At 30.5% G+C, this 26,534-nt stretch overlaps 1 protein-coding gene across 1 annotated transcript in view; it reads left to right on the forward strand.

Annotated features, from left to right (window-relative positions):
* The window catches only part of LOC148279202 (suppressor of lurcher protein 1-like), a 422,275-nt gene that overhangs the window by 296,827 nt on the left and 98,914 nt on the right, over positions 1 to 26,534 (forward strand). The window contains exons 7-8 of the mRNA XM_088230326.1: positions 14,708 to 14,796; positions 18,087 to 18,209. Of these exons, the coding sequence (XP_088086452.1) occupies positions 14,708 to 14,796; positions 18,087 to 18,209 (212 nt within the window). The remainder of the gene's footprint in view (positions 1 to 14,707; positions 14,797 to 18,086; positions 18,210 to 26,534) is intronic.

Below are 26,534 nucleotides of genomic sequence, written 5' to 3' on the forward strand. Positions count from 1 at the left end.
TAAAACAAATACAATGTTTGATTATGTCCAAATGCTTGCAGACTGGCTGGATTTCCTCCCTAGGGAGTTGTTCATATTTAAATTTATTTCAACAGAGAAGGAAAACATTTTTGTGAAGAGAATATGGAAGTCAAAGACAGGTCATAAGCCCTGTAAATGCTTAGACTTCCATATTCCCTTCTCAACAATGTTTTCCCTCTCTGTTGAAATAAATTTAAAAAATAAAATAAATATTTTTTCAAATATGGCATTTTTTTTGCAAACGTCAAACTCCGGTCTTCTCACCAACGGAGGGGTGTACTTATGTAAGAATACGATTTTTAACAATTTGTCGAATATATAATTTTTATATTACCAAAAATTCAGTTATAAGAAATAAATGGGTAGAAATTATGAGGAATTTAAGGAAAGAATCTGATTGATATCCGCAAAAAACAAACGCTGTTTGTAAACATTCAAAAACAAACTTTTTTATACCAAAATAACCAACATCTTTCCATTTTTTTGTAAATGCATTCTCCTCTAATGCAACCCTGGTAGATCGACGAATAAAACATTTATGCTCCTTACTTCTTTTTTACATATTAGATTGAAGATTTTAATATCTACGAACACGCACAGCGCGAAGATCTATATTTCTCTAAAAAATGTACGTAAGTCGGTCAAGCCGTTTAGAAGAAGTTCAGTGACATCACACGTTAAGAGGAATTATATACATAAAGATAAAATATTACAGGAAAAAACATAACATAAATATTTATTTTTTTTGTTAAAATAAACGGCACTCAGTACCTCTCAAATATTATTTCGAAATTCAATAATATACAAGCATACGAGTAGAATAATAAGTAAAATAAAGCATGTAAAACAAATTAATACCGAACAGCTATTTTTAAATTAAGAAGTCTGAAAAGATAAACAGTATAAAATTTTATTGACAGTTATAAAAATATTGACTAAAAAATAATGATTGGCTATGGAAATATTTTGAACCTGTAAAAAAATGAAGAAAACAATACATGTTAACAAAGACATTAAAAACTACATGAATGGTAACAATTTATTTTGTTATTTATTTCCTAGACAAATTATTTTCATGTTCCCATCCATGTCACCAGAAGTCGAAATCTACTATTTATAAAATCTTTTAAGAGCGACTTTTGTTTTTATGCCCCAATGTCCAAAATGTGTAGATTAGTCAATACATCACACGACTTGGAATTCTTTGGGATAGATCTTCCGGCTTTTCGTAGATCTCTTCGCGACTAAACAGTATGGGATGAAGTTGGATTGGCATGGTTTAGCTCGAAGTCTTATGTTTTTCGTTTTTATGAATATATTGTATACCACTATTGTTTTGCCCCGTTTGTCTTTGCTACATAGTTTTATGTTCTTTGTTTCTTGCATTTATGTTTCTTCATGTAACACTGTTGTAATTGGCTTAGGCCGTATATATTATAAATAAATAAATTACTAGTAAATAATGTTTATAAATATTCTCAATGAAATTTGGGATTAACTAACTAAGAGACAAGCGTTTAATATTCATTTATAGTAGAATTATTTTTATTCCTATTAATATTTATTTAAAAAAACAAACTTAGAATTATAACTATTCATCAAAAAAATAACAAATTTATAGTGTTGGATGTTAACATAAGTTTTTAGATTTATGTTATTTATGTTCAAAGCATTACTTTATGGTCAAATATTTTAATCAACGTTATGAAATATTTGTATTCAGCCACTTGCCGACTTTTTATGTATACCGTTTCAAGACATACCCGTCTCTTTGTCGCCGTAGGAACACTCACTACACCAATATGCAAATACGGAAATATGCTTTCACACAATCTGCAACATATCATAAAAGACATAAAATGTCAGTATGTGGTTAAATTCAAATATTTACCAACATTTATTTAATATTTACATTTAAAAATATTTTTCTCTATATATTTTATAACGTATTGAAATATAATTTTCAATAATAAATTCAAAGAAATTGAGTAGATATTGAGTTTAGAATCGAGTCATTGTTGTTGGTTATTTAGGCACATTAACTAGTTCTTCTTAATTCTGTTTTACACAGAAAATGCGTCTAAAACTATTTGAAACAATCTACAGTACCTAGAATATGCGACCAATATAACAATAGATTTACCGAGGCTGATATTTTTTGTGACAATTTATGTAAATTTAGGTCAAAAGTCATAAAAATTTTGAGAGAAGCAGATATTTAATTTTATTATTGTATTCATATTTTTTCATCTTGTTTTTTTTTACATTTATTATATTTAACATAATTTAAATTATTGTATTAAGCGTAAACAATTTGTTTGGTGTGAGTATGAGTGCCCTACACTAATATACAAATAAGTTGTCAATATTTGTGTACATACTGTTTGTTTACCTAATAAAATAAATGAATAAATAAACTTTTACTCACCTCCCATGTCATTATAATTGAAACTCGAAACTCAAGATGTTTTTTAAAATCACGTCCACAAATCAAGCCATTTGTTTAAGTAGTATAAATTTATTACAAAGATGCTTAAAATTATTCGATTTCTTAAAAATACAGAAACATATTATAAATGTGTACATACCTAAAATACTACATGAAATTTTTATAACAAAGAAAAATTTTTAAAAATAATAAGTTCGGAAAATAATATCAGGAGAAAATTTTTTATTGTTACTTTTTTCATATTAAAAATTCAAATAAAAAATGTCCGTTTAATTATTCAAAGTGGCACTTTACTCACCTTCTGTTTATTCTAATTATGGACCTACGGATTTTGGCAGAAAATAATGGGACTGTTTTTGTCATCGTTTTGTAAAAGCACTTGAATTAAAGATTTTTTTAAGCTTGGAGGTATAAAATCCTTAACATTCTCAGGGGTTTAATGAGCTGAGATTTAAGTTCAAATTTCGCTAAAACTCTGTTTTTCAAACACTCGATAGCTGAAGGTTGTTATTATTTAGTAAATTATTATAAAAGCAATGGCTAATCAAAGAATATTTTATTATCAAAGCCGTTGCTTACTACGTATTTAATAAATGAATAATAACAAATATTACGAATAATATTTTTAATGTTAGTAAATATTCGTTTATTACCATTTTCTGTTTATTTTAAGCCTACCGGTTTTGAGACGTGTCAGTCTCTTCATCACGACACTTATTATACTAACATGTAAAACTTACTATACACCATAGTATTTGCACAATAATATCAAACTAACATGCTGATAGAACACACGTTATTCTTAGCTAACATTCGCGATACTGATTATAATAAAAATATAATAACGATTAAGTATACATTTGGTGTGTGAAATTGTACGAGAATCCTGGACACGTGTTTTCGACAAAATCCTGATGGGGGAGTTACCTTGTATACATTCAATATAAAATTAATTAATAATAAAATTATAATAAATAACAATTTTGCTGTATTGTTATAAAAATTAAATAAAAACTACAAAAATAAAATACTAACATAAAAACATTTCTGATAAAGTAAAAAATTTAGATAAAAATAACAAACTATTAAATTAAAGAGAATCGAAATTAATAAATCATTAAACAAATGGCAATGAACAATCTGAATGACAAAAACTCAAACTTAGTTGACCTTTCTCTCACTAAGTGTCTAAAAATTACACATGATCCTAATGGGGGACCAAACGACCCCAGCACCTACAAGAATAAAACGTTGGAAGTGTTTATGACCGTGCAATAATTTATTAATGTTTTAGAGTACACATATTTTATTCGTTCGTGTAATTTATTCATTTTTGTTAGTTTGCCGAATGCTAATGCACTTAAAGTGAAAATAACCCTTGTATTATTAACGTCTTTTTTTTTTAATATTTAAAAAAAGTGTAGAAAAAAATAATTTAATAACAGTTTCCTCCTTCTGTAACTAACAGTAAATCCTCGTAGAAATTATTTTGCAGCTTCACCCGTATCGCTGTTAAGCTTTTCAAATGTACTTTTATAAAAATATTTATTACTTCTTCTCGAACAGAGCAATCAAGTTTTACTGTCCTCTCGTATTTTCGCTTAATTTTTAATTGCCTAGAGTTTTACGTCCACGTGTTTAAATTCATTATTTATTTAATGGTTGTATTTACCTTAATATCACCTCCATCTCTCCAATTTAATTAGCATTTTAAAAATAATCATAAAATATAATTTTATGAAATAAGGATAGATTTTTTGACACAATTAACCTCAGTTATTATTTAATATTGTTCGTCTTTTAAGAAATACTATAGTTTCAAACATAACCAATCCATCTTGAATTGCAAATATATATATATTTATATTTATATATATATCTCTCTTTAAATATATAAAACCTCTGTACTTGTGATGTCACTAAACTCCTTCTTTAAAAGCTTCTGCTTAACCGATTTACGTGCGGTTTTCAGAGAAATATAGATCGTTGCGCTGTGCGTGTTCAATGATATTAAAATCTTCAATCTCGTATGTAAAAAAGAAGTAAGGAGCATAAATGTTTTATTCATCTATCTACCAGGGTAGCATTCGAGGAGAATGCATATACAAAACATTTAAGGATATAGTTTTTTAGTGTATTAAAAAAGTTTTTTTTTGAATGTATACAAACAGCATTAATTTTTTGTTGATCTAAATCAGATTATTTTCTTAAATTCCTTATAATTTCTACCCATTTATTTCTTTCTACTAGATTTTTGGCAATACCTAAATAATAACAAAATCAATACATTTTTAAAAATCTGTGGGTGAGAAAACTGGAGTTGGGCGTTTGCAAAAAAAATGCCCTATTTGAAAATATATTTGTTTTATGTTTTAGAATTAAGTACCTAGGTACCCATTTATATTCAATTTTTGAATATTATCAATTTTTAGTTTTGGAATTTAATCACAAACAAGTACCTAGGTACCTACTTGTCAATGAAAAGTATTTTTCCAACGTTCGGGCAGGACAACGTCTGTTGGGTCAGCTAGTATATTTATATATATTGTAATACTAGTAGCGAGAGTGCAGTTTTTAATAAAATACGAAGCAAGCAATTTGATACAAAAAAGTAAAACGAGTATTCTCATTATTATATCCCCATCTACACCCAGTGGTGCGTAAGAAACTGCACTGGTGCTGCAATTGCAGCGTACCTAGATCATTTTTGTTACATTGAGGGTAAGGTGATCAGACTCACGCTTCAGATGCCCGCCCAAGATAGTTAAATGTTTCAGTATAAAATCACCATAAAAAACCGATATTTCTTTCTACTCTGTTAAGAATTGAACCTAGGACGTCAATCATTACGCTACCAGACCGACTTATCTCTACTCTATTCGCCTTTTGGGATTTTTACCTGAGAGTAGCCATTGAGTCGAAAGGACTTGCCCAAGTATTTAGTTCTATTTCACATATAAAACTCTATTCTTTATCTACTGGTAAAAAATTGTATTGATGATTTTTTATAATTTGTTTTATAAAATTGGACTATTTGTTTGAATGCAATAGACTTTTTTTAGAAAAAAATTCGTATGATTTTGTTTTAAAATAAGAATAGTTGTTTTAAATATTTAATGGACTTTTATTGTATTTATATTTTCTTATATTTATTGTCATAAAATTGAGATATTTGTTTAAAATTTGCAAAAGACCAAAGCAAAACCGTATTAATAATTTCCAGTGATTTTGTCATATAATTTGTTTGAAATTTTCAGTAGATTTCAACTTAGAATAGTATTTATAATTTCTTAAAATTATTATAATATTTTATTTTTTTTTTTTAATTTTCCATAAACTAAAGCAAAGCCGTATTAATAATTTATTTTGATCTTTGTTAAAAATGGCTTTGAGTGTGCAGTGCACTGCTAAAACTAATCGATTATTAATTGAGATAAAAAAAGATGATAGAACACTACATAAGTAAGATATTGTAATACATGCCATTTATATACTCGTTACATATACCTTAATTCAAGTGGGTCAATTTTAGATAATGACCAGCAGTGTGATTTTGAACGCTCTCGCGAGGGTACAATAATAATACTATTAACATATGGAACTAATAAAAAAAACTATTCAAAATAAGAAAAAAAAATGACCAAACAAACTAAATTTTCTTTTGTCTATTCTTGTCTGGTTTGAAAAATAGTATCCATCTCATTTCACACTTGGCACTTTTGCAAGAACAACATAATGAAAAAGAGTTATTGGCTCCATATGTTTCGATGTATATTTATTTGATAATTAAAGTTATCACTGTTAAAATAAAATAGAATGAGAATCATTAGTTAAGTATACATTAATTAAAAAGCTTTTTTAGTTTTGAAATCAGTCGGTAAAAAAAATAAAAAGTAAGTCGTTCAAAAGAGAATTTTTTATATTTACTTTTAGAAAATGTGTCATTTAATTATATCTATGTGGATATTATTGCGAAGTTACCTGTTTAAAAGCTTGGGTGTCTAGTCGCTACGATTAACCTCCCGAAGACTTGTGCATTCCTCGCAGAGAAGATGAAGCTGTTTTACGAGGACATCAAAGAAGAAATATACCTGAAATTCTGGATTTCGTCCAAGAGGTTTGTCCAGGAAATGTACTATGAATTAGCCAGGAATGCCGGATGCTTTTATGCCATCGTAAATGGTGTCTGGAGTCGGGAGAGGGGTGAAATGGTTTCTGGGAGTATTTATACCCCGGATAACACATGCAATGCTTTTTTAGAAATTACTTTTAAAGAATAATGTTTGAAAATCCCGTTATTCAACTAGATTTAGATACTTAAGCTGAAGAAAAACAGCTGCACATGGACTATGTGCAGGAAAAAGGCATCGCCTACCAATTTCGACAACGTTGTTTTATTATTTTTAACGTTTCAAACCAATTATTCTGGTAAAAAAAATCATTTGCACACGTTTGTTGGTTTAAATTCTTAACTAGTAATTCATTCACTCGTATAAGACTCACGTTATTGGTTTTAAATAGTTGGTATTCATCATTATACGATGTTGCTGATATTGTATTTCAGAAATTCTTTATAATAACTCCTTTTACTGCCTCTTTTTTCCTTCCATGCCTTTTTCGAGACACCGATGCTCTTTCAAATGTGAAATATTTGCTTTCTTTAAATTTACCAAAGTGTTTTTATTTTGGGGGCATTTTCAACGAGTTGTAAATAACTAAGTATTATTAAATAAGAATTAAGTTAGCTCGCACCTCTTATCGATGAAACCGCAAAACTAGCCACGGGACAACTACCCGACTTTAATAAATCAATAAAAATAAGATTGAAAAACGTATATTCAGATAAAAGCTAATTGATTAAATTCTGAATATGAAAATCGAGTGAAGATAAGTTCGTTTAGTGGTTGGCGCATTTGCCTTTCATTTTCGAGGTCTTGGACTTGATATCTAGCAGGGTGGACATAAAATATTAACTCTTTTTCCCTCCTTCTTTCGTTTTTTTTTTTCTTACAATATTTTATAATACAAATACCAACACGAAAAATACTAAGTTAGTTCAAGTCCTGAAGATGAGAAAGTTACCTCAAAACATGTCGACGTATGACTCAAAAATCAAGTAGTTTAAAAAAACGTTTACATAAATAAGTTTAGAATGTCATACCATAAGGTGAAAAATGTTTTTGATATTAAATATATAAAATATTGATTTTAAGACTGATCACTGTGACTTCATGTAACCGATGATCGAACTACCCTGCGTTTGGTTAACAAACGCAGTTCCCAATAATAACATAATATTAGACATAATCATCATCACTATTCCCTTTCTGCACCTAATGGTGCATAGAACACGGCTTTAGTACACCAATCGCAACGTTTCTTGATCATTTCTATGACATAAAGGTAAGATGATCAATCAGTCTTAGACGTCAGATGCTAAGGGACTAAAAAATAGGATAGTCTAAAAATACTTTAAAACACTGTGGAATAAGGTAATTGAGAGTTTGGTTGGAGTTCTTACCCCAGTTAGAGATTGACAGAGAAGACACGAGGTTGCTGTTAGATGTTTATTTATTACATGGCGAATAAATAATGCATTTTGTCGGACGAGTGTTACGTTGATGATAGGTTAAAGAGACTGCACTTGAACTACATGCTGGAACTGTGTGATGTCGTCGAGCTGGTCTGACGAGAACTGAACTGTCTGACTGACTGATTGACTGATGTTGGCTGCGTTCTGTGGTCTCTTTATAGACCATATTTCTTTGTAGTTCATTTCTTCATGGTAGGGATGATGTGAATGTACTACAGGGCGACGATCCCGTCTTTATGTGCCATATTACTAGAGTTGTAATATAAATTGTATTGGGCTCGATAGAAAATGATGATATTGCATCGTCGGTTATTAGTCTACTTCAGGTGAACTAATTTAATACGTGTGTGTCATCGACTATGGACTATGGACCCTACAACACTATTATATTTCTTGTCAACCCTTTCCTGATCCCGAGAATTCTTGAATGATAGACGAACACGCTGACCACTGCACCACGAGTCCCACTAATAATATTAGATAGTAGCTCTGTAAAGGTGAACAAAAGTCCTTTTGTTACACCGTTTTATCTCTTTTTAATATTTTTTTAAATTTCATTACTTATTAACAAATACTTTCATATACTCAAAATAATGAAAATAATATCATGAATTAAATTTGTTGCAACAAAGAGGGAAAATAAAAGATCATAAGCCATATGACCTGTCATTGGCTGGTTTAAGTAGACACTTTACACACTGTGTAACATTGACGATTCTGCCTATGTTTAAACATCTTTATTTCCTCAACTCGCGCATCTATTGACTTTAGGGAAGCAAAAACACATTAATTTAATTGAATTTGTTGAGAAAAAAATCCTTCGTATCCTAACATTTTAATGTAACCTGGGCAGTACCCTTAAGTCTTATGATCAACGCCTAGAATATTTTGGTCTAGATAAATTGAAATTTGGGAGACAGATTTTAGACTTGATATATCTTTATAAAATAATTTATAGAAATGTTGATTCTACATTTTGTTTAGAGAATGTCCCCAGTCGGCAATTGAAATCGTTTACAACATTTTATCTTTCAACCTTCAATAATAATTTGGCGCACTTTAATGCATTATTGCGCATGTTAAGATTGTATAATAATGTAGAAAGTAATGCTTGATATTTTATTCATCGATACATGAAATAATTATAGAAAAACTGTAACGCAATTTATAAAATCAAATAGTAACTTATGTTAGTTAGATAAAATTATTTGTATTAACCTGTAAGTAATAGTTAATTGTATAAACTTTTATAACAATCATAAAATTCAATTAAGCTAGCCAATTAAAAAAATATCTATAATAATCTTTTTTTTTACTGGTGCATACTGTGTTCACATACAATTGATGAACAATATATAACATAATGATTTGTGATTATTATACCAATATAATATATATTGTTTATCGTTTGTGAACCAAAATAAATAAAATAAAAGAGATAAAAACCTTTATCATGTGGGTGAGATTCATCCGGCTGGACCAATGCACCTACTAGGCAATGACAGGTAATAAGCCCTGCGAATGCCAAGACTTCCATATTCCCTTCTCAAAAATGTTTTCCCTCTCTGTTGTAACAAATTGAGATCTAAGTTACTTCCTAGAGGGGAAATCCAGCCTGGCTAAAAACTTTTGGACATACTCAAAACACTGTTAATATTCAGAAATCTAAATGCATATCATTTTATTAATAGCTTATAACATTTCTTTTCACAACGTTCCCGTTAGGTGTTTAATGGATCAGAAAGGAGGAGACGTTATAGGAGATGCTAAATAGATGAAGCAGAAGAAAGTGCACGGACGAACGCTCTTTAATCCGAAACTTTACTGCAATATGAACTGTTATACGATTTTCTAGTAGAAAACTTTCTAGCAGAACAAACTTTTGCAATAAAATATTATCAACATGAGAAAAAACTTTTATTTTCGCGGTACTTTACGTATTTAAAACGTACTGGTAAAAACGATATTTTTAATTACTTTTGATGTATTTTTATATCCGGGTGGATGAAGAATACAGTTTTGTGTGTGAAGTATAATAAACAATAATCCTAGACTTAATAATTGACAAGAATCAATAATCGACTCAACAATTCAATTGTTTTATTTCTTTTTATTTATATATTCTTTTTACTTTTAACGTTTTGTAATTTATATTTTTTTCAACATTCTTATTATTTTTAGCATTTACATTTATTCATTTAATTATAAATGGGGTAAACATATTTGTGCTTCAATTTTTATTAATGTTGGTTTATTTTCTAATTCATATTTATATTTTATTTTTCAATTATTTATAGTATATTTTATAAAATATGCTTCAATTTGTAATATTATATGTTTGTTTCCTAATTTGCATTAATGTTTCATTTTTCAATTATAATGGTATATTTTCTAATTTATATTTGTGCTTAAATTTTTAGTATTATAAGCAAGTTTTCTAATTTATATCTTTATTGATTTTTTTGATATATTATTATTATTTTTATCTTTTTAAGCATCGTTTAATGAAATGAAAAAAAATACAAATACATGTAAAAAGAAGGTTCTTTTAAAAACATAGGAATTTCATAGCTAGTTGGAACCTGAAACAAAGAACCTCTGTACAATTAAAAACTGTGAAATAAATAAATAATTAAAATAAATTAATAAATTGTTCGTCCCTACTCAACACTTTGGTTCGATGGAGTTGGGACTTATGTCTCAAAAATGTAGATTAAGTTGTACGTAAATAAATAAATAAGAAATGGATACTCTCATCACAAAAATCAATCAGAATGAAAGAAATACAGATGTTCAAAAATAGGCAGAATGGTGAATGTTACAAAGTTATTAAAGTGGCCACTGCTGCGGATGCCGCAAAAGAGCCTTTATCCATGTTGCCTTTTCTTCGCAACTGCGGGCTGCCGCCGTCCTGGAAGGCCATAGATGACCATATTTCGGCTTTGTTCGGCGGAACTTAGGGAGGCGGGACGAGGCGAGGGTACTGGCTGGCGATAAGGTTTCCTGAAGGCATCTGGTGATGTCCATATGCTCTACTTAGGAGCGGATGTGGCAAAAGTATATATGAGCATATATTATTTGTTAAACTAAAATATTGTATAATATCTTCCTCGGCGCGAGGTTTTCGAGGAAAAATATTGTGTTAACTTAATTATATAACGTATTCTTGTGAAGTATCAAAAATTATTGAGCGTAAATAATAATGTATTTACTCACATAGATTTATTATCATGTTGATATGTAAAAATAAATCATTTTGTTAAATTCCTTGAACCTTATCTTACAGTAGTCTAACCTGTTTATATGTCTGTCTATTTATCTGTTTGCTGAAGACAGTTGTGCCATAGACAAACCACTGCTATCTTTATAAAGGAACAAGACAGCTCTGTTTTGCCGTCTTAAATAAACAGAATAATACAAGCAAATAGTAGAAAGTGGAGTTACAGAGATAAGGAGTATTTAGAAGAGTCGATGTTTTAACTTTTGTGAAAGTAAACAAAATAGTATTAACACGTTTCATCGCCATATCGATGATATTAAAATATATTCGTTATACATAAAAAAACTCTTTAAAACCATTTTATAGCACCTAATTACAAACTCAATTAGATTGTTATGTATTGATTTGCGAGTGTGGATTATAAACATAAACAAGGATAAGATTTAAAATATTTATTACTAGAAGTTGCATATTATATCACCATATAATTCATCAAAATATATTTACAATATAATTTAAACTGCGTGCAGGTGAGACAAAAGATCGAGAAAAAAAAGAAATGCAGCGAGCGATGTCTTTTCAAGTGTCATAAATATAGAACCTCGTAAATAGTGAAGTTAGGTTCGTATCAGGTTTGCTAACTGAAAAAGGCGTTCCAGTGTTGGCAACCTGATAATGTTTATTCAAGTACTTCGCTCTTCGCTACGAAATTACATATTACAATCGTGTTATCTTAAATACGTAATATGTTGAATGTACATTTTTTGCATCACAAAAGGCCAGGAGACCCAATTATAGTGGTGAATAACAGAACAGACATCGCTTGAGTTACTTCACATTTTCAATCTTTTTTGTGATCTTACCGAGAATCGAACCCGGAACCTTTCGAGCGGGAATCAAGCGTCTTAGCAATTACATCACGAGGGTTGTAAAACACTTATGGCATAAATATTTGTTGTTTTTTGACGTACCTATTCCCACAAATTAATTTTCTCTGTCAACATAATATTAAAAAACATTAATATAACTATGTTTGTGTGTTCACAAAGACGGGTCGAAAACATTTTTTTTTGTATTTTGAATTGAAACAGGGCTCTAAATTTGCGTCTTGGCATGTTTATCACTTAAAAAACACTATAAAAATATCAACACTACATCATTATGTGTTACGCAAAAAGTCTAAAGTTTGAAAAAATATGTCAAAAAACACCAAATTTTAATTCTTCGCTTAAAATACACGGGTAACATTTTTTACTTGTAATAGCATCTAAGTATTTGATTTTTCTATTTAAAAAGATGATTTTACGCTCTTCTGCGTCTTTTCTATTTGTTTTTACGTATATTAACGTATTCACCAATCAGTTTTCTGTTTTTTGCGTCATTTTATCACAACTCACATCTACCGAAGTTGAATTTTCTTTACGCAGATACAAATTTATGTTTATTTGGGGTAATATAATACTGACGTCTGATTCAAGGATTAGAGTATTTTACAAATGATGTGAGATGTGAAGGAAGGTAATGTTTCCCCGGGGACTTGAATCGAGAAATCTCTTACGAGAATAAACAATATACGGAAAAGATTTTCAGACCAGAAAATTCAGCGTGTTTTTAAAATGCTATCAACACTTACTTGCCAATATTTTTTTGCGATGTCGAAAATTCATATGCGTAAAATGGAATATAAAATGTTTTGTTTTTACTGTACATTTTTTTTTTTTTTTTTTTAAACACCTTGTAGGTTTTTACATGTTTTGCATATATATATATATAAATGAAGACAAACATGTATTTTACACAGAGGAAGCCAAAAAAAAAAGATTTTTAGAAGAAAAAGAAAAATATTAAAAATATCATCTCCACATATTAGTATAAAATATATGAGTATATTAAACATATAGTACATACATTTAGTGCAGTGGAAAGAACAAAAGTGCATTTTTAAATATGAATACAGAAGAATATTACACATAAGTAGCAAAAAATAAAAATTAATTAAGAAGAGTAAGAAAAAAAAAATAATCATCATTACATATGAGTAGAAAATATATGGGTATATATATTTATACATACATACTAGTATATTGCAGTGCCAGTGGAAAAAACAGGAGTGCATTTTTTCGTATAGGTTATATTTAAATAATCTTAAAATTAGAAGAAGTTAGAAAAATATTATTTAGAAGACAGATAAGACAATAAACGGTTAACAGTTGAAATTAACATAATGTTATTGTACTTAAGTACTTATTATCACAATAACAACAGCGAGCCTTTATTGGTAGATATAGTTTGTGTGAAGGTATTCGTTAAAATAATATGTGTATTTCTGTGTACTAAAAATAATAATACCCTTATTTGGCATTTTAAAAATCAAAACACATTTACATAGTATAAAATAATAAAATAAATAATGTACAAGTAGAAAAAATATTTCTCTATCATTCCTAATTGAACAGGACAATTTACTATGTGTATGTTCCAATGTTGGTTTTTTTGTGGCATCTATCTATGTAGGTAAACTCGTACCAAATCAGATGCAAGTTGTATGTGTATAGTGCGGTATCGGTAGAGTATTGCACCTGTAGACAACACAACAAGAAGCGACAGCTTTCAGGAGCAAGGCAATCTGTGATCAGTTGCTCAAATAATTTTATATTCGCCCGAATGACAACGGACCACCCCGCTATCACTGCTCACTATATCTCTTACAAGTACATAAACATATATACATATCAGCAGTAAATAGTGTCAACCCTGATAAATACTGTTAACCTTGGCTTGCTTCCTCATCCCTTTTTGTTTGATGGCTACTACGCTATGATACATTTTCACATATCATATCTCTTATGTATATGGGGTTTCGCCAGCAACAATAAGATCTCGGAGACAGGAGTTCTTCAGAACAGAGCTCTGAGAAACATTCTTGGACTCGAGTGGTATTGCGATGTCAAGGATATCTACCGACAGACAAAGACACTTCCTTTCAAAGGAATGTCACTGCGTGACATCACCAAGACTATTTTAAATATAAACCTTTCTGCTCACACAAATTCAACAAAAAAACTAGAATCCAGGCAATTCAGAACAATCTTTATCTTTTTTTAAACGTTTATTTATTGAAATCTACAGTCATTTATACAATATGACGGTTTAAATATAAAAGATATTTAATACTAGATTAAAAATCAGCATGCGAATTGCCCCATTAATGGAAGAGTAACTCTGACTTGCATTTGTACCGCTTCTGGGTGCATAAAATTGTGCATAAGATCTCGCTGATATTTCGTGTATTCGTGCGTATGTGGGAGAGAGGGTGCATGTTTGTGTGTGAGAATGTATGTATATGATCATGTGGAGCAAATATAAGTGGACCTACTGAAAAGTGAGAAAAGAGTGAGTAATAAATAATTATTTTTATTTTCAGTTGCCTCAATAGAGCGGACATCATTAAAGTGTTCGACGGTAGAGATTCATTCTTTCCAGTCATCACGGTGCTATGTAATGAAGGATCCGGTAAGTAACATTTTATCTACTCTAAATGAAAACCACTTCCTTCACTCAAGTTCCCATTAAATCAAAGTTTCCGCAATTATTAATTCGTTACAGCGCTCCTTGGGAGGTACTATTGCTTGTTTGAGGGGCGAGATTTTTTTTTTAACAAGATGGAAACTCGAAATTTTAATATTTTATTTTGAATCTGGCTTTTCTTAAAGTGACCTCATAAAATTTTGTAGACTTTGCCAAACAGCTCTAGTAAAACCGTTACTTTCTGACTTCATTCTTACTAGTTTAAAGTGTAGATCGGTGCTATTTGTCAAAATATGTTTGGTGGTCCTTCTAAAACATAAAGTTTTCTATTAGATGTTTTAATCTAGAAACCAACAAGAAAACATTTCATGGAACAACTAAAAATAGTAATTATAAATTTTTTAATTCAATAAAAACATTTTACAACAAAGATGCAGAGCATTTTATTTATTTATTTAAATCTAAAAGTAGGGCACACATATCATACATATTGTTATGTGTGTTCTAATAATAACATTGCAAATATATTTAATTTATAAATTGTTTATCACATATGTCTTGACCATTATTTTAAATTTTGACATGTTTTTTTCTTCATAAAATTTTTTTTTCATTTCGTATTACTTTTTAATTGTTTTAATAAAATTTAATTTTGTGACTTTGCCTTTTTCCTAAATGGTTCTTTTTTTTTTTTTTTCTTTTCTCTAGTATCGTGATCGTGTTCATGCTGGTTCCGATCAATTTTTTTCCAAAATTCTGTTTTTTTATTAGAGTTTATAATTTTATGAACAAATATCATTGTATTGTAAAATATTCTTTGTTTATATGTTAATAATTTCATTTCGTTTACCATCGACTTTACCCTCGTGTGTCTGTTTTTTTTTTCAAAATGATTCTAAAGGCTTTATTTTGTAAAACAGTTAGTTTATCTATGTTTTCTTTGTTTGATAAATATATATATTGGGAGAAAATTATAAAACAATTATGGACAGACTAAATCATGATCTCAATAATGTATCACTGTGGCTAAAAATTAAATGTTAACAAAAATAAATATATGAATATAGGAAACAAAAGAATAGAAATTACACCATCAATTGTAATAGAAAATTAAAAACTAAATGAAGTCACTGAAATTAAATATTTAGGTGTAATGTTGGATTCAAAACTTACATTTCACCAAAACGCTAAGGTGGTAATAAATAAGATTGCAAAAAAAATATCAATTTTGGAAAGGATCATAAGATTTATTGATAAGGACTCTTGCAAAACTATTTACAAAGCAATTATTGAACCACACGTGAACTACTGTAGTAGCATTTTATTTTTATCAAACAAGGAACATTTTAGAAAAGGGAATAAAAAAATCTAGACATCTACAGGGCTTATGACCTGTTTTGATAATTTTCTGTTATTTTTATTTGTATTAGTTACGCGCCGATAAACTTTTATTTATTATTTGTATGACGCGATCTTGATATTGTTCTTTTTTGTATAAATTTGAATAAATTTGAATAAATAAAATAAAACCATAAAAAAATATATTTAAAAAAAACATCTTGTTAGGGCGGCCACTTTACATCCATATTACTTTCATTCTTCCAACAGGCTTATGAAAGACCTAATAGATAAGCATTGATGATGTACTAGCAGACAACAGTCGGCTGTTGCCGACTGTGACATGCTAGCAAATTTGGCCCTCCGGGCCTCACTTTATTGGCCCTCCGGGTCTCAGTAGATTAATTACTGTCTCGTGTACTGAAAAATTCCACCTCCTTAAACTCTTTAGGCCTCGTGATGTGATAATCTTAAAATTACGGTAAACGTTAAAAATTACATAAAGTATTGTAATCTTACCGGAAATTTAATTTGCAACTCTCCGTGTTGTCATTGAGGTTAAGTATGAAAAACCATTTAATAAAATAAAATCCCTCTTCTGCAATGCTAATCTCAATTTGAAAATAAGGCAAAGATTGGTAAAATGTTATGTGTGGTCTGTATTATTGTATGGCTGTGAGACTTGGACTCTGAAAGTGAACACTATGAATAGGCTGGAGGCTTTTGAGGTGTCGTCGCATCGAAGAATGCTAAAGATATCTTGGACAGACCTAATAACAAACTCAGAAGTCTTAAGTCGAGCTAGAACAAACAGAGAACTCTTAACCCCCACAAAAGTTCATAAAATTTCATATCTGGGGCATATGTGGAGAAAAGTACCACTTGCTTCATTTAATTTTGAAAGGCAAGATTGAGGGTCACAGAGGGGCTGGAAAAAGACAGATGTCCTGGCTGCAAAATATACGAGACTGGACTGGCTCCAGGACTGTGGAGCAGATTTTCCAGGTACTACAGGACAGGGAGACTTTTGTCAGAGTGATTGCCAACGTTGGGGATACCTGACAGAGCACTAAGAGAAGAAGAATATGAAAAACAAAGGAAGAAATGTAAGATATTTGAGCAGAAAACAATCGTTTATGGCACAAATAATGTAAATGTAGACCACAAAGAATACTATTTCATAAAACAAACATACTTGTTTTATTTATTTCTTCAATTTTAGCACTTACAAAGTCAAATACTTTTTATGTTTAAATATGACCACGGTTCACTACATTTTCACAGAAAAAAAAAGTAATTAACAAACTAAACGGGCAATCACAGCGTGTTTACGGAATTTTCTGTTTCATACTTTTTTTTTAAATATAAATATTTGCGTTCCATGATTTACCCAAATATTTAATTTTGCGGGCCATTTTCAACGAATTGTAAACAACCAACTATTAGAAAATGGAATCAAGTTGGGGTAAAGTGGGATTCGAACCACGGAACTAACTTTGGACCGTGAGTCCGAGATACTAGCCACAGGACCACAACCCGATTTAAAACCTAATTGAATAATATAATATATATAATATTCACCGGATTTAATTGAATTTAAGTTCAAATTTAAATTTTAAATAATATTATAATGTATAACAAACCGATACATATAAGTTAATTAAAATTAAAATTTGAATTACTAACGGTTTTTTTTAATGCTTTATATTGTTTATAACGTGAAACACTAAACATATGTTAGCAGATAAATTTAAGGTTTTTGCAAATCAGTAGAAAGCTTTGAAAAGATTTAGTATAAATTCGTTAATTTTTCTGTAAACTTTTGAGTAAATCCTAAAACCAAACATTATTTATAGAAAAAAGCGTTCTCTGATTTTACAGAGCAGAACATTTTTGTTCGGGTGTGGTTTACTAAGGATTAAATTTCTTATTTTCAGAAATCGAAATTCTCTCGACGGGGTCAGATTTGTGTGTCGAGTTTACGGCGAATTCTGACTGGCCGGGACAAGGTTTTAAAGCGACCTTTCAGTTCCAACCACTAGAGGAGGTCGCCAGCACAGGTAAATACTGAATCATTTATTATTGTCCTGAAACCACCCCATAACCCTATACGTTACACAATTTCAAGATACTTTGTACTGTCGTAAGCCAGGGACTACTCTAATTTTATTCAAAACATAGAAATTCTAGATCAAACTGTTTTGTGACTATATAAACATTAAATTGAAACCAGAGAATCGCTGACATTAACCTCAATACTTGTACCTATATAAGAGTATTTTAATTTTTATAAGCTCGTTTTAAAATGTACATTTTTTTAAAAGAAAAAATAAGCACTTGCGTTTTTATGATTTACACAAATATTTCAATATTTGGGGCCATTTTCAACGAGTTGTAAATAACTCACTATTAGAAAATGGAAATCAACTTGGGGTAGAGTGGGGTTAAAACCTCGAACCTCTGATCTATGAGTCCGTATCACTAACCACTGAAACACAAATCGATTTAAATAATATAAAACAATGACAAAAAATACGGATCAATAATATTTTGAGTGTGTCCAGTAGACAAGACTGCATTTCAATCTATGGAGAGTTGTCAAGATAAAACTTATTCCGACTGAGAAATATGGTAGTCTAGGCATTTACGGAGCTTATGATCTGTCAAGGGGTGGTTCAAGTGGACACTGTGTAATACCCACCGTTTTGCCTATGTTTAAACGTCCACATTTCTTCAAAATTCAATCTGTTGACTTAAGTAAAGCGAAAGAGCTTAAACATTTATAGATGCATAAGAGATCCATCTCACTGAATTATTGTATCTACTAGGCAACACCTGAATAATATATCTCTATTTTTATATTTATCATTATACCAGTTAGATGAATCAACAAAATGTTTACCCTCTCTATCACAACAAATTTAAAACAATCAATATAAAAATATTATATTTCTTTTCCAACAATCATTTCTCCTCTCCTTTTACTCACTTTTCTACATAAAAGGCTTATATCAATATAAAAAAATATCCCTTTACACATATCGCATATTTTAATTTAAGGATAATGTTTAACATTTTACTCTTAAAAAAATATTCGTAGTATTGAAGCGATGACGTCATTAATTTACTCAACACAAGAAAAGATCTTTTTTGCTAGTAAAATTTGATAATCATATAACGTATGAAAATAAAAATCTGCATTTGTAAACTAACATTTAAAGTAATAGATAATTTTAATACACAATTCTCCACAATATCAAATATTGCTTCTGTTGAGAACGGAATCTTTTCAATAATATTTTACTAAACAAATCGATTGTACATAAGATATTTATATTGAAGCATAAAATCTCCAGTACTTTGTACTCGAGCGATCACCATTTATAGAAATTCTCCATTGACCATATCACTCGACCATGTTATCTGTGCCACACGAAATAATATTTACATACATAACGAGAGTAGTGCATTCCTAAAATCAATAAGCATGCATGTTACTGCATAACCCATTTGCATTTTTTTTTTGTTTAGAGACCTTTGATGTTTGTGTGCAAGCGCACTTACTTTTACATTTTTATTAACATATTACAACAGAGATGAAGAACACTTATGAAAAGGTAATATTGAAGTCTAGGCATCTACAGGGCTTATGACCTGTCAATGGCTGGTTTAAGTGGCCACTTTACACACTGTGTAACATTCACCATTCTGCCTATATTTGAACATCTATATTCCTTCAATTCTTTCATCTGTTGATTTTTGTGAAGTTAAAGAGCTGAAACCTTTATTTATGCGGGTGAGATTCATCTAATTGAATTATTTCACCTACATACTAGGCAACGCCTGAAAATGTTATTTTTTCAATTTCTATACTTCTTCATGAACCAGGTAATTTATCAACAATATTTTGAGTTTGTCCAAATGTTTGTAGACAAGGACTGGATTCAACTCCTTGGGGAGCTGTTTATATTAACATATTACAACAGAGATGAAGAACATTTAAGAAAATAATAAAAGGTCGTAAGCCCTGTAGATGCCTAGACTTCTATAACACCTTTTCTTAAATGTTCTTCATCTCTGTTGTAATATGTTAATATAAACAGCTCCCCAGGGAGTTGAATCCAGTCCTTGTCTACAAAAATTTGGACAAACTCAAAATATTGTTTACTTTTTTTATGTTAAATATTTTAAATAATAAATAAATTGTGTTTTTTAAAAAACAAACAAATACATGCGCTTATCTGAGAACCTCCATCACAACACGGACTATCTCTTCGTTCTAGTAACGAGAGAACCTTTTTAATATCCTATCATCGCTCTAATTTTTTTGCTTCCTCCTTCACAGTAGTAACTGTTCGATTGTGGAATAATCTACCCCCTAATGTTAGAGACGCCACTTTTTAAATTACATTTAAGTCAAGATTGAAATGTCACTATCTAAATATTTAAGTTGTTCCTTTATCCTTCTTCTTTTCTTCACATCCCCTCTTCTTTATTCTAAGTACAGTGCTATTTTTTTAAATCTTTGTTTTTAATTTTGTATAAAATCGTAAGATTCATTATGTCTATGTACTTGTAATTTTCTCAAACTGAACGGTTTGGGTAGGTTGGAAGAAATTGCCTTAAAGCAATATGCCCGACTTATATGTATGTATATCAATTGTATATGTTTATAAAGTGTTAAATAAATAAATTTCTTAAAAATTAAATAAATATGAATATTTAAAAAAAAGCCAAATGGTAAATATTATAGCACTACATATTCAAATTTACTTTTCGACCTCAGGGGTGCTATTCTGAACCACTCTCGAGGCACGGGAAAACTTTTTTCTCGTGTATTTTGTAAAGATTTTTTGCGAAAGTTTTTGGGATACCAGCCCAGAATTCGTTACCGGAAACCAACATAATTTGTACGAATAATTTTGAAATGACGTACCAAACAATCTGTAATGCTTGTCTCAAAAATGATTTACTTTGGAGTTTCATCATAATTATTTGTTTTTAATATTGTTGATTCCGCTTCGCGCTGTTGCGAATATCCAAATCAATATTCTAAAAATATACTGTGGTCTTCTCCCTCTCTATAAATATCGAATGGAAATTACCATTGCTAACCGTGACCGTATTATAGGTCCTCTTAAATATACCGATCTGGTGGCTTGCGAAATGAATTTCAAGGCTTATAAAAAGTTTTGTAATCATTTCGACGAATCGATCGAGTCCAATCAATTTAATCTCAGTCAGTGAAAGATTCACTTCCCCCTTTCTTCAATCCAATGAAGTACATAAGTATGTACTTCAGGGTTACATTTTTTTATTTACTAAAACACCGGCTATTAGATTACAATAAGCTCCTTCAGGCAGCTTTTTTTATTCGGCAACGTGCAATTTTTCCTTGAGCATCGCCAAGCCTGGGTTGAATCGTCAAAAAAGGCAATTATGCACAGCTTACCATTATATTTGACTTTCTAAAACAATGTTTTATAGTTAATATATTTGTGCAAAAATAAATAAAATAATTGTCACTAATTTTTTATTTTTCTATTATTTTACATATTTATTACAGCAATATACAAGTAATTATTTATACAACAAATTAATACATTAGTAAAAGTAAGCAAACATATTTTTTATTTTTGTTGTTGGTTCATCTAAACTGCCTAACTAGGGATAGCTTCCCCGTTCTAAGGCAGTAAATTATGTATTTTATAATGATATTTAAAAGTATTTACAGTTTTATCATAATGTGTGCTTTTTCAGTCTTAAAGATATACAATGAATATCCAGAGAAAACATAAATAATACCAAAATCTCTATATCCTAAGTCCCAAGTCATTACTAGTAAAACAAGCAACCAGCTTACGTCCTTCTACATCGGACAACAAATTCTCTGACTCCCTCCGACCAATATGGATTAAGAATGCAGTCAACACCTTCCTCAGCCTGGCAATCCCACCACATTTTCACGAAACTGGGATAAGGTTATATACCCTCGGGCCTATATAATATTGCTGCCTTTGAGCCAAAAAAGTATTGACTCCTCTCTGTAGAATCAGATCCTTATTGGAGTGTCTAGTATTATGAATATACTTTTACTTTGTTTGTTTTCTTTTTTTATACAGAATAATGTTCCCTCACTGGGGTGTCCCGTGCCGAGGGAAACATTTTACAAAATGTGAAACATGCCTAAGATTAGCTATTTAACAAAATTAACATAATAATAACAATAAAAAAAACGTAATTCATCCAATCAACTTAATTATAATTAACATAATAAACAATAAAAAACTAAAATGCTCATAAAAAAACATAACCAACTTATATAGACCAATAGAGAAAATTTCATGAACAGTGCACACATTTTACTTATTTGGCTTGATCCACTCATCGATCCGTGCGCAACCGACCTCCAATATCCATTTCTTAATAGCAATTTTATATTGCGAGAACTTACTAATTGTCCTAATGGATAATTCAAGTAGATTGTACACTTTTACCGAGTAGTAGGCCAATCCTCATTGACCGAAGGTTGTATTTATTTTTTTATTTTTTTGGAGCATCAGGGTGGAGTATTTAGTAACTCTTGTAACTTACCACCACCGTTTATATCTTCATACAAAAAAATATCTATGAAGTGCGCTCAGCGGCCAGTCCGTTCTCAGTTAATAACGAAACTAACCGATAACCTCAGCTTATTCCTCAAAAAGCACACTGTATTTTACATATTTAAACCAAGTCAGCTTTTTTGTACTCAAACAATCTTGCAGATTACAAATTTTATTTGAAGGTTCTCTATTTGGAAACTAGTACTTTGAACATTTTTTCCGAAGGACTATTTTCCTTTGATAGAATACCAGTGACATAATAATATTATGTATCACATAGAACATATGGCATTAGCAATGGCCGTTTTTGGCAGTATTCATTTCAAAAGAAATCGGCAAGTGCTCAATGTTGACAGTTACTGCTGAATATCATTGTGGTATTTGTTAATAAACTTTTGTACAAGTATTATAAAAATTGTGTAGAATAAAGCTACGTATTAGTTGTAGAATAATGCTACGTCTCTTCAAGACCGTCGAAATAAATCCGACCTTATAGTCCTATTTAAAATTCTCAACTCACTTTTTGATGCGCCTGAACTACTGAGCTCAATAAAATTAAATATCCCAACTAGAAACCTCAGACAAAACTTACTCATTCATATCGATAACCATAGAACTAACTATGGTTTTCATTCCCTTATGCCCAGAATTCTCAGGTCTGCCAACAAACATACCAGTCTTGATTTCTTTAATAACAAGTTGTCTTCTTTCAAACGATCACTGAATCAAATTCAATTATAAACACCTCTCTTCCGCTTCCACTCCCACAAAGTTTACTATAAACCATTGAGTCTTTCTAATTTTGTTAAAATAATTTTCTGTGTATAAATGTGTCCATAAAAATGGGCGTGTATTTATATAATTCTTTAAAAAAGCATCTCGCTTAGTGAATAATAATCGTTGTTCGAGTTGATTTTCACAGAAAAAATAATCATTTATAATTTATTATATTACGAACATACCATGTACTTATATGAATATACAAATTAACGAACGTTTTTTGTAGATTACTTAAAAAATAAATCACGGCCTGCCACTGACGTCAAGTAGACGTAGGTGCTCAGAGGCGGTATGTGGTAGACAAGCTGTGAAGTTCTTCAAGAAATATCTACAAACATATATCAACATAGTTAATGGTAGGCAAACTAGCTACCCACTACAACGGGGAAAAAATTCGTATTCATGTTCATTCATCGAAAATAAATGAAGTAATGAAAATTATTGTCTGGATAAAAATAATATGGCTCCAGATTGTCTGTTGCATAATTTTTATTTTATCATAAAAAGGCCCGCTATAAAACAGGGTTACATAGTGAACTCGTACATTAAATCCGTACATTTGCAACCATTTTCTGGGAATTTATGGCGCAACACGAACTCTTTTATTGCGAAATGCATTATTTGGTGTTTTACTGCACTTACGATGAAACGGAACTCTGACAAATTGCTGTAATCAACGAGTTTTCTTGTTTTTATTGCTGTACTGCAATTTAAAGATGATTTTGTTGATAGCTCCTGTTGTGTTCATTTTGTGAAATTGTTTTCATAAAACAAAATATCATTATATTGTAAATATCACTTTATCAACAATATTTTGAGTTGTCTAAATTTTTATAGACAACAAAAAACAGAACACATTTTAGAGAAGAAAAATAATTTTTCAGGCGTTGCCTAGTATGTAGGTGAAAAAATTGAAATAGATAAATCTCACCCGCATAAATAAAGGTTTCAGCTCTTTAACTTCATAAACATCAACAGATGAAAGAGTTGAAGGAATATAGATGTTCACATATGGGCGGAATGGTGAATGTTACACAGTGTGTAGAGTGGCCAACCAGCCAATGACAGGTTATAAGCCCTGTAGATGCCTAGACTTATATTACCTTCTCTAAAATGTTCTTTATCTCTGTTTTAATATTTTAATATTAACAGCTTCCAGTCCTTGTCTACAAAAATTTTGACTAACTCAAAATATTTTTGATAAATCTACCTGGTCTATGGAGAAGCATAAAAATTGAAAAAAAATCAGGTGTTGCCTAATATGTAGGTGAAATAAATCAATTAGATGAATTTCACTCGCATAAATATTGGTTACAGCTCTTTAACTTCACAAACATTACCAGACGAAAGAATTGAAGGAATTTAGATGTTCAAATATGGGCGGAATGGTAAATGTTACACAGTGTGTAACGTAATTATTTAAACCAGCAAATGAAGTAAATATTAATATCTAACCATTTACTGACTTTTGTGTCTACCGGTTTTGAGACGCACCCGTCTCTTCGTCAGGACACTCACTACACCAACATGCAAATACTAAAATACACTTTCACCTTTAACGTCACCGTAGTATACATAGTATTTACGAAAACATACATAAATTACATTTAGAATTAAAGGGGTTGCAAACACCTGGAAAATATATTTTAGTATTTACATGTTGGTTAAGTAAGTGTTCTGACGAAAAGACGGGTACATCTCGATACTGGTAGACACAAAAAATCAGTAGGTGGTCATATACTAATATTGATAAATGTAATGCAACATTAATACAACATTATAAATGCAACATTAATAAAATGTAATGCAACGATAAAAAAATAAGAAATTAAAGAGCTTGCTTAAAAAAATACTTAACAAGTAAAAAACGAAATTGCAGTGGCAAGTACACGGTGGCAACTTGGAAAATTAACGTGCGGATGAATTAGCGAAAAAAGCTTTCAAAATGAGAACTATCCCTACCTATGACCATATTCCTATGTCATACATTTAAAAAATAGTGCAAGAAAAATCATATGAGACTTGGAACAAAAATATTTATTAAGTGATACAGGCAAAATAAGGGAATTGTCTTTCAAAAATTTAAGGGATGCCAAGATATTGGATACTTTTGTGTGGACTGACGAGGCTAGCAGGTCATGGTGTTTTCCGAAAATATCTTCATTGATTCAAAATAAGAGATAATGATTGACTCATCTCTCAGGACGTCCTCCATATACTAAGCAATTGTCCTATGTTTGGCGCCGAGAGGTTAAAATGTAAACAAATGTGCGCACAATACGGCCAAATTTTTGAAAACCCAGAAAAAGTAATAAAAAATTGAGCCACTGCGGAAAGATATATTGACTTTCTGAAGACCTTAGTTGTGTATTATTTTTTTTAATGAAGGAGCGGACCCAGACCCGTAAAAATAACTATTTTACAAATTATACACACTAGGAAAAAAGCTTTGTATGCATAAGCGAAGCAATAAATAACTGGAACAAGAGGAAAAAAAAAGTTAACGATAAAGACGCTCACTTCTAGCTCAAAGGAGATGACAATATTCAAGCGCAATTTTACAATTATGCCCAAAATATTAGTACAAAGGATGAACAAGTTCTGATGAAGAGCCTTGAAAATCTCAGACCACTAACCTCCCTGGTGTAGTGGTCAAGATGCTTGACTTCGATGCCCGGTGAGAGCACAAACATTTTATGTGATTTTTCTCAAGCCTTTGTGTTCTGTATTGTAATTCACCACTGTAATTGGGCCTCCTGGCTGGCGTATTGTAGTGCAAAAAAAAGCTAGGAATTAGCCAGAACACATGCTTTAAACCTCAGAGTAATAATTTGCCCGCTCGTAGCGTCGCCCGTACGGACAAAACCATTCCATGATCATCGACCATTAAGTAAGCTACAGTTTGCATCAATACAATGAACCGTGGGTACTCAAGTTGAGAATTGCAAGCGCAAACCGAAACAGTTCATGACACATTCGTTGTTGTTGTCACACCAAAAC

This window comes from Micrasema longulum, unplaced genomic scaffold (assembly GCF_059751315.1).
Source record: "Micrasema longulum isolate JH-2025_06_02 unplaced genomic scaffold, ASM5975131v1 h1tg000746l, whole genome shotgun sequence".
In the NCBI taxonomy this organism is placed as follows: domain Eukaryota; kingdom Metazoa; phylum Arthropoda; class Insecta; order Trichoptera; family Brachycentridae; genus Micrasema; species Micrasema longulum.